Here is a 10,621-nt window from a genome sequence, read left to right as displayed (position 1 = left end):
AAATATGGTTTATTTCTCTCCATGGACATGTGGAGCAATTCAAATCCCTCGTTCGAATGTTGATATAGATCAAACTTGTTTTTCTATTTTCTTTTAGGTTAAACTATAATATCACTCATAGATAGGGATGTCGTTCTATCACTATCTATTATAGACAGCAATAGTAGTAATCATTATCTATTAGATAGATAGTGATGACGATTCTATTAATCATAGACAATTATAGTAGTAGTAGAAGAAGAGGAAGAAACACTCAATGATAGACAACGATAGAACACTATCTAATAGACAACAATACAGTCTATTATGTCAATCAATGATAAAATGTGATAAAATTTCTTCACTCAAAACAAAAATCGAAAGAATAATTGAAACATAAATTAGTAATAGTCAGATGAAGGAGACATGTCATGCATTTCTTTCGATTTGGCCGGGCATATCTTCCAGGTCGGGCGAAAGATTATGGATGGGTTTTGGAAGAGTTGGATTGCTAGGGTATTTTGGACCTTTTACATGGCTTAAATAATTTTCTTTTTTGTCATTTATGTAATATTTTTTGGGGGGCTTTGTCACCCTAAGTTGTCCAATTTTTCAAATATGTAATAATTTCTGAAACAAATTAATCAATTTGTAGCATGTAGTCACTTGTAATGAATAAAACTATTTCGTTAACTAGGATAAAAAAAAATAATAATAAAATAAAAAGCATTGCATTGGAAGTGTTGATTAACTAGTATCCCAAGTTCATCAACCAAAATGAATCCCATAAGGCAAGGAATTAGGGCAAAGAAGCTATTCTTCTATGGTATCAAGCTTTTCAAACCAATAGAATATCTTTGGTGGAAGAAATGCTTTCCTTTGGTAGGATGTGTAATTCCACAACATCCCAATACTTCATTATAAAACTTCTATTATACAATTTTTTTTAAAAAAAAAAAAAAAAAAAAAAACTTTCTATCAAAAACTCAAAAGAAAATTCGATTTTATTTTCTTCTCATTGAAATGGAGTCCCATGGGTCATTTTAATATATATATTTTAAGAATATGGTCATGGTGAAGTTTCAAAATTATGAATTTACTATTCCAACTCATTAAATCTCGATGATATTACCGTTAATAAGAGTTCTAAATATAACAATTTATACACTAAATTAACTCGAATCTATTTGGATGACTATTTCATTTTATTTTATATATTTGAAAATTAGGTTTGTTTTCCTCGTTTTCATCTTGCTCCAAATTCTAAAAATAAAACTACTTTTTAGTCTTTTGAACTTGACTTGAATTTTGAAAATATTGATAAAAAGTAATAACAAAAATAAAGAAACATAAATGAAAGATATTATTTTTAAACTTAATTTTTAAAAATAAAATAGTTATAAAAGGTTTTTTTTTGTTTTTTTGTTTTTAAACAATATGAACACTTAGTTCTTCTTACCATGCTGGTTTTGGTTGTGAATTTGGATGTTCTTTTGTTGTATTTAATCTCACCACTAATTCATATTTGGAGTTATATTTGATCAGATAAAAAATTTAAAGTGAAACTTGGGGGAAACGTGCAAGAGTAAATAGTGAAGAATTAGAATTAGTTGCCAATTAAATTTAAAAATTGTCTAATCGATCATAAACTTTAAAAAAATCAATAATTTCACGTACTTTCAATTTATTTGGAGAGGAACATACTTTTAATTTTGTATCTAATAAATCCTTTTACTTTCAATATTGTTTTAAACTAATCTTAAGCAAATTTGACATTTTTTAAAAATTATGAATATGCTAAACAAAAAATGGAAAATTTAATGTCCTCATAGAGACAAAATTGAATTTTATATTTGATATATTAGGCCTGGTACTAAAATAAATTCAAAGTTCAAGCACCTTCTTAATATAAGTTCAAGGACATATTATACATGTTCTTAATTTAATAGTATTAGCATGATCTTCGTCTCTAAAAATCAAAAATTCAATTCCCAACTCATTGTTAATACTCAAAAGAAAAAGGACATTAGACATAAAACTGAAAGTTAAAAGAACTCATTAATGAAAATGTTTTGAAGTAAACATAAAATTTAAAAATAGTCTCGTAGTTTAACCAAAATGAATCTTTTTCCCAAAATTATAGTACAAAACTTAATAGCACATGACAAAAGATAATATGATAACAAAATAATAATAATAACTTTAGAATATCATTTTGGTCTCTAACTTTGAGATCTGTTCAATTTTAGTCCATATAGTTTTAAATATTCGATTTCAGTCTCTTATCTAAATTTAGTTCAAATTTTATTGAAACTAGTTAAATATTAATAATAATTTTTATGCAAAGAAATATAATATATAAATATACTTTTAAAATTTATAGTGAAAATTTTAATAAATAAAAAAAAATTGAAAATATTAACAATAAACATGATCGCCTTTAAGATTTTAAGATTTTTTTGGAAGTATAAGAATTTAAATTAAACGAAGTTTAAGGTATTGAAACTAAAATGGTACTTTTAGAAAAACAAAAGAAAGAAGTTTTTGGAAAGAAGTTCATAAACGTCTGACACAAATAGTTCCACCGAAAGTTTTACCAATGATTCCCCAAATTAAATAATTGTAAATGATTTTACAGTTATAAAGCACCAAACTGTAACTTTGACAAACATCTCCCCCTTTTCCATGTTGAAACTCTCGCAAAATGCTTCTTTTTTCTTCCCAATAAAGCAAAACCATTTTCACAAAACAGAGCTCTTAGCTCTCACCTCTCTCCATCAATGGCTTCAGACCAGAACCATGACAATCTCGAGTGGGCATTGCACGCTCTGGGACCAGACATCCCCGGCCCCCAGAGCCTGTCCTTCCATCTCTCTCAATCCACTTCTTGCTGCCATGTCGAAACCGAAAACTCCTGGAAAGTAGACCTCTCCAAGGATGACATTACATACTTCTCTTGCTTTCTCACAGCTTTGAGCTGCCACAGCTCCCTCAGAAGCTTGGAGTTCCATCTTGTCGATTGGGAACTCGAGCAAATCCGAGAGCTTTGTAGGTTGCTTGAGGATAACTCGGGCATTAGACAGGTTGTGTTTCGACAAAATAGACTGAGTAATGAATGCTTGGTGGAGCTGTGTTGTGTTTTGAAGACTAACAGAGGGATTAAGGAGCTTATGTTTTCGGAATGTGGGATCGGATCAGTTGGGGTTGGTTTGATTGCTTCTGGTTTGAAGACAAATGATTCGTTAGAGGAGTTTCAGATTTGGGAGGATTCGATCGGGTCGAAAGGCATGGAAGAACTCTCAGAGATGGTTGAAGAAAACACAACTCTGAAGCTTTTGTCAATTTTTGACTCAAATTTGATCAGAGTGACCCCATTGATATCTGCAGTTTTGGCACTGAATAGGAATATGGAAGTGCACATTTGGAATGGAGAAAATGGTGGAAAAAGTTCTAAGGTGGTTGAGTTTGTACCTGGGAATAGCACACTCAGAATTTATAGGCTTGACATAAATGGTGCTTGCAGGGTTGCTAATGCGCTCGGGTTAAACTCGACAGTTAAAACACTCGACATGACTGGTATCCGGCTGAAATCCCGGTGGGCAAAGGAATTTCGTTGGGCGTTGGAGCAAAATCGTTGCTTGAGGGAGGTAAAATTATCAAAGAGTCACTTAAAAGATGAGGCAATTGTGCATATAGCAGCTGGACTTTTCAAGAACAAACACCTGCAGCGCTTATTTCTTGATGGAAACTTATTTACGGGCATCGGAGTCGAGCATTTACTCTGCCCTTTGAGCCGGTTTTCGACCCTGCAACTTCAAGCAAACATAACTCTGAAATACGTAACATTTGGAGGTCGAAAAAACAAGATAGGAAGAGACGGGCTCACAGCCATTCTACGTACGCTTACAACAAATGAAACTCTAACTCATCTCGGGATATATGATGATCATAGCTTGAGACCCAATGACATAGTCAGAATTTTCAGGAGTTTAGAGAAGAATGCATCCTTAACACGCTTATCCTTGCACGGTTGTAAAGGTGTTGATGGAGACATGGTGTTGCAGGCAATAATGGGGATGCTAGAGGTAAATCCTTGGATTGAAGACATCGACCTCTCAGGGACTCCTCTTCAGAATTCTGGGAAAGCTGATAGAGTTTACCAAAGGTTAGGACAGAACGGGAACACTGATCCCGAACCCCAGGTGGATTCACTGGACATGACCTTGACAGAGCCAAAAAGCTGTAGGATTTTCTTCTGTGGCCAAGAATATGCAGGTATTGACATAGTTTCTTTCATACAAGCTTATAGACCTGTAAGTTTTCTCCAAAAGTTCGTATAAGTTAAAATTGAATAATCAAACTAACTTTAGACACCCAAATGCAGGTAAAACTACTCTGTGTAACTCCATATTACAGAACTTTAGTTCTTCAAAACTTCCCTTCACAGACCAAGTCAGATCTTTAGTAGCTCCAGTTGAACAAGCGGTAAGAACAGTTGGAATGAAGATAAAAACTTTCAGAGATGAAGACATAAAAATATCAGTTTGGAATCTAGCTGGTCAGCATGAGTTCCATTCCCTACATGATCTCATGTTTCCAGGGCCTGGAAGTGCATCAGTATTTGTGATCATCAGCAGTTTATTCAGGAAACCGAGTAACAAAGAACCGAAACATCTGAACGAGATAGAAGAAGATGTTCAATATTGGCTAAGGTTCATAGTCTCCAACTCTAAAAGAGCAGCACAACAATGCATGCTTCCAAATGTAACTTTGGTTCTCACACACCATGACAAAGTTGTACAACCTTCACAGAACTTGCAGCAAACTTTAATTTCAATTAAGGAATTGAGAGACAAATTCCAAGGTTTCCTTGATATCTACCCGACAGTATTCACGGTTGATGCACGCTCATCAGCATCAGTAAACAAACTCTTGCATCATCTTCAGAGAATGAGCCGGACTGTTCTCCAAAGAGTTCCGCAAGTTTACCAGCTCTGTAATGAACTGATACAAATTTTGACAGACTGGAGATCTGAAAACTACAACAAACCAGCAATGAGATGGAAAGAGTTTCAGGATCTGTGTCAACTTCATATCCCTCAATTGAGAATCCGTTCAAGACGAAGTAATAGAGATAAGATTGAAATGAGGAGGAAGGCTGTTGCTACTTGCTTGCATGACATAGGAGAGGTGATTTACTTTGAAGAACTGGGGTTTATAATATTAGATTGTGATTGGTTTTGTGGGGAAGTTCTTGGTCAACTAATAAGACTAGAAGTTAGACACAATTCAACCAACAATAGTGGATTCATCAGCAGGAAAGAACTAGAAAAAGTTTTAAGAGGCAAGTTACATAGTCAGATCCCAGGAATGAGTTCGAAGGTATTTGAAAACTTACAAGCTAGTGACTTGGTGGGAATGATGCTAAAACTGGAACTCTGTTATGAACAAGACCAATCAGATCCTAATTCCCCATTGCTAATCCCCTCGGTTCTTGAAGAAGGTAGAGCAAAACCACAGAGATGGCCGTTAAGTATGCCTGATTGCATCTACACAGGGAGACACCTAGAATGTGATGATTCAAGCCATATGTTTCTTACTCCCGGATTTTTTCCTCGACTACAGGTAAGAATCACCTTGTTCTCTTTTTCTCTCTCTCTCTCTTTCTTTGATGGAACATGGTGAGTTTTGAATTCCTAATATGAGTTTTTACTGTTGGAAATTCAGGTGCATTTGCATAACAGAATCATGGCATTAAAGAACCAATATGTAGCAACTTACAGCTTAGAGAAATACCTGATCACAATAAACATTAATGGAATTTATGTTAGGGTAGAGCTTGGGGGACAATTGGGCTACTATATTGATGTCCTGGCATGCTCCACAAAGAGCTTGACTGAGACTCTCCGGTTTATCCAGCAGCTTATAATCCCTGCAATTCACGATCTCTGTCATGGCATCATCTTGACCGAAAGCATTATCAGGCCCCAGTGCGTGCAGAATTTGGTACCACCTAGACACAGGAAAACCCAGCATGTCTTAATACAACAACTGAAATTGGCATTGCTTTCCGTTCCTGCTGATGGCATGTACGAATATCAGCATACATGGTGTCCTGTGTCAGATGGTGGTAGAGAAATTGTTGCAGTTGGCTTTGATTTTGCTCGAGACCTCTTATCTGATGATGATTTTCGGGAAGTTTTGCATAGGAGGTACCATGACCTTTACAATCTTGCTGTTGAACTGCAAGTCCCGCATGAAAACAACCCGGAAGCAGTTGATCACTCGCTATCCAATGACGAAACTGACAAAGTTGAAGCGACATTAGGTGGAATTGCAAAAGGGGTTGAAGCTGTTTTGCAGAGATTAAAGATCATTGAACAAGAAATCAGAGACTTAAAGCAGGAGATAAAAGGTCTAAGATATTATGAGCATAGACTCCTCCTCGAGCTTAATCGCAAAGTGAACTACCTAGTGAATTACAATGTTGAAATTGAAGAGAGACGAGTGCCTAACATGTTTTATTTCGTTAGAACAGAAAACTATTCAAGAAGGTTGATTACTAACCTGATTTCCGGCATGAATGCTCTCCGACTGCACATGTTATGCGAATTCCGAAGGGAAATGCATGTTGTTGAAGATCAGATAGGCTGTGAAGTAATGCGGATTGACAATATGGCAGTCAGGTCTTTAGCTCCTTATATGACAAAGTTCATGAAACTGGTAACATTTTCTCTCAGAATTGGAGCCCAAGTAGCAATGGGAATGGGGCACATGATCCCAGATTTGAGTCGCGAGGTTGCGCATCTAGCTGAATCGTCTCTTTTTCATGGGGCAGCTGGAGCAGCAGCTGCAGGAGCAGTTGGGGCTGCAGCTATAGGACGTGTAGGTTTAAACAGGGGAAGAAGCAGAGCTGGGGATATTCAGCAAGATCTCAGAACAGCACAGCAATGGGTTGTGGATTACTTGAGAGAACAGAGATGTTCAACTGGAAAAGATATTGCTGAGAAGTTCGGGTTGTGGAGAGTGAGATACAGAGATGATGGTCACATTGCATGGATCTGCAGAAGGCACATGAACCTCAGAGCACATGAAATAACTGAAGTTCCCATTTGAATGCCTAAGAAGATTCATATTATGCATGCTAACATCGACCAATTTAGAGTAACAAGATACAAACCAGTAAATTTTTTTCCTATCTAAGTTTCGATCTTCCACTGTGAATATTCCTAGTACAAATCCTATAGAACTTGGTTCTGGATTCCCAACTTCAGGGAGCCAAAACAAAGCTACTTTAGTTTGAAAATCTTGACAAAAAAGTATCTCTCTGCTAATCCCATCAGGCACAGTACACGTTATACAAAGAATAAATGTAACAAGGAATTTCTGGACCACATGATCTGAATCAACAGAAATCAAGCCATCAATGCACTGGTCTATCCAATTCATTCCTTGAAACGAACATAATATCATGTGGGACCAACAGATAAAGGATATGATTTTGATTTCATATAATTAGAAGTTGCATTCTTAAGTTAATTGTTACAACGAGGGATAATAATTCATTCATGGTTACACTCATGATCATGATAGAACAAAGTTTGTAAGGTGTAGAAGCCATGATTTACTATCGTACATGACAAACCAACATACAACGGGAAACACCACTCTACAAAGATACATTATTACATTCCACTATTGATAGTAACATTCGACCTATAGTTCTAGAGTTATTTGTGTGTGTCTTTGTCTGAAATGTAGAAACCACAGTTTAGAAGAAAGCTCTGCTTCCATAGAACACTCGTGCATTGCCGTTCGTCGAGGACGGTGTTTTCTGATCAGAGCTTGAATTTCCTGAACTGGTTGGTTCATTATCAACGTCCAGAGGAAGTTTCATCTTTGCTAATGACTCCGTAAATTGCTGCATGCTTTTCATATACATATCAACAATGTCCTGCTGCACTACATTTTGTTCTGGCTCTATGTTCACAGTGATAACAGGCTTTGAGAATGTATCACTTGGTGCCTCAGCAGAGGAATCATCCTTGCCATTCTTAACGTCCACACGCTTCTCCTCTTCAATCGGTTCCTGAGTTCGAGGCTTTGAAGCTTCTGAAGCATCGGATGATTCTGAGCTTGTTGGTCCAGGAGGCGAGGATGCTCCATTAGTTGACAAGCTGCTAGGTGGAGAATCGAGCTTTGAAAGCTGGACAGACTCAATAGAAGCTGTTGAGAAGCTTTCCACAATACGAGCACCTATTTCTGAACTCAGATGATCTTCTGTACCAGAAGTAGCTAGGCTCTCAGAGTCCTCAGACTCCGGATTAGAGCCTGGGATGCAGAAATACTCGGACACCATCATCTCATCTTCATTTACAATCTTAGGATCTGGAAACTCTATTTTATCCAAATCACTAGCTAGTGACTCAGATATTTCAGAATCCTTCAATGCTGCATTTGATGATTCCAAGACAGCTTTAGGAACAGCCATCACATCAGGCGAGGTTCCATTGTAGGCAAGAGATAGTTGAACAAATCCAGCAGGAGAATGGAACAAATCGGTAGAAGAAAGAGAGAACTCTTTCTCTAATTTGCCATCCTTAACAAGAACTTCAGTCAATGGTACCAAGGTAAACCCCAACAGCTGGTCTTCCAGATAATTCCTCACTCTGCTCAACATCCAAATCTCACATTTAAGGGAGGCATCGACACTCTGAACATTGAAACGAAGATTCTCATTGAAGACTGGGTTCCTCCCAGCTCCATTAATGATTTTGGTGGAGAGAGAATCTTCAGGATCAGTAGTCAGACAAAGTTTAGCATAAACATCCTGCTTATGGTATATGCAGATATTATGAATGTCTCTAGCCTGATGAATGCATACGTCAAGTGCACCAATAACTTCCTCCAAGTTATGCATCACCACTTCTTTTCGGTTGACCTCAATTCCCTTTGTTGGAGAAACAGAGATCGGAGCAAAGATATTGGGTTTCTGCTTCTCAGTCTCAGCAATGGGAGAGTTCTTCAATGGAGAAACAACAGATTGAGGGGAGTCCATGATAAGACTTAGTGCACAAACCTGAAAAGTTAACAAAGTTGATTGAAAATCTAATAAAATGAACTTAAAAGACCATATTGGCAGTGATTTAGATGATAGGTTCAACAGAAGATGGTTTCATATCTCAAAGCCCAAAATCACAACATTGTGGTCTAAGTCATAATCATAACATGAGTTTTACAAAGTTCAAAATCCATAACAAGGTTAGAGGAAAAAGAAGCTCCTATAGACTAGCTCCAGGAATAAATCTCAAATGTACTAAGCAGTAAACCAATACTGAGAATCAAAGTAATCTAAATGAGCAACAAAAACAATTCAATCTAAAAAAAACTTTTGAATTACAGGAAACAGAAATTAAACGACTATAATGAGATAGAACCTTCAATTCAAAATCCTACAATTAAAAAAGACAATTGTAACTGTAAACAAGTTTCAACGATAAAAGAAACGAACCTTTCACGAGAGTGAATGTCAAACAAATCGACTAAAACAGGGATTCACAGAACCACACTGAATAGTCAACTGACAAACATGGAAACTCCAATTCACATCAATTCATATCCAAATATTCTCAAGATATAGAAGCCAAACACTCAAGAACTAAGAATGAGTGAACTGCAAAAGGTTTCAGTCAAAACCACAAAGTCCAACAAAGGAACCAAAATTTTCAACACAGGAACAAGAAACCCCGAAATCCAAGGAACTGTGAGAAGTGAAAGCAAGAAAAAAGGGAAACACATCATAGACGTCCCCGATCGGGTCTACAAAATTCAACAAGAAGATGAAATTGAGGTCACTTCAAAACCCACGAACACAAGACGAAAGAAACAAGAGAAGGAAGTAATAGAATTACCAAAAGAAAAAGGAGTGAAATCAAAGCAAAATCACGAACTGGGTTAGTTTCTTTTAGCTTCTAATCCCCAAATTGGCAAAGTCCAAGCAGTCTTCCCCCAACTCGAAAGCTCTTAATCGAAGATCTCCCACAACCCAGTTGGCAAATTGAAGAAACTTGTGCGTCGCTGGGTCTGTACGCTCGGTTTGCTGTTTGTCTTGAACTGCTGGAACACCAGAGTTGAGTGGGTCGCTGTGGGATCGAGTTCGCCGAATCCGCGTGGAGGGTTACTCAACAAAGGTGCTGCACCGTTGCTACTCGTCGCCGGAGGAACGCCCGTCGTCGTGGGTGCTGTAATGCCGCCGCCGGCGATGTTTATTGCCGGAATGAAGTGAGCGGTGGGTGGTGATTTAAGCCTGAGGAAGAACGAAATGGCTGATTGATTGAGGCTTTAGAGAGAGAAAGTGGGGGGTTTTAAAAAGGGGGCAAAAGGTCACTTTGACTTTTGGAGCTTTATATTCGTAAGATTTTTATATTCGTAAGATTTTTGTATGGATGACCCAAATTTTATCTAGATACTGTTTAATTAATATTTTAAAAATCTAGAAATAATTTTAAGCATGAATGAGAGAGCAAGGAGAGGTGCAAACGTGATAGAGTGATGGAAGAAAAATACCAATGTATGAATTTAATTTATAAATCACGTTAATGTATTTTAATAAACTATTAGTCACAAATTTAAATATGTTGAA

The 10,621-nt window shown here is 36.8% G+C and overlaps 2 protein-coding genes across 2 annotated transcripts; one reads left to right on the top strand and one right to left on the bottom strand.

The window, feature by feature from the left end:
* Positions 1–2,640: 2,640 nt before the first annotated feature.
* LOC120085683 (protein TORNADO 1) lies at positions 2,641–7,373 on the top strand. The gene is made up of 3 exons (XM_039041823.1): positions 2,641–4,254; positions 4,364–5,604; positions 5,707–7,373. Exons 1-3 carry the CDS (start codon positions 2,760–2,762, stop codon positions 7,093–7,095), a joined length of 4,125 nt encoding a protein of 1,374 aa, XP_038897751.1. The 5' UTR covers positions 2,641–2,759; the 3' UTR covers positions 7,096–7,373.
* Positions 7,374–7,532: 159 nt separating this feature from the next.
* LOC120085684 lies at positions 7,533–10,365 on the bottom strand. The gene is made up of 2 exons (XM_039041824.1): positions 9,891–10,365; positions 7,533–9,058 (listed from the first exon to the last, which is right to left on the bottom strand). The coding sequence occupies exon 2, from the start codon at positions 9,035–9,037 to the stop codon at positions 7,751–7,753; it is 1,287 nt and encodes a 428-aa protein (XP_038897752.1). The 5' UTR covers positions 9,038–9,058; positions 9,891–10,365; the 3' UTR covers positions 7,533–7,750.
* Between the last annotated feature and the right edge of the window lie 256 nt (positions 10,366–10,621).

The sequence above is a fragment of the Benincasa hispida genome, chromosome 9, assembly GCF_009727055.1.
Source record: "Benincasa hispida cultivar B227 chromosome 9, ASM972705v1, whole genome shotgun sequence".
Lineage (NCBI taxonomy): Eukaryota > Viridiplantae > Streptophyta > Magnoliopsida > Cucurbitales > Cucurbitaceae > Benincasa > Benincasa hispida.
Note: the sequence above shows the minus strand (reverse complement) of the source record. Positions and strands in the feature narration are given on the sequence as shown.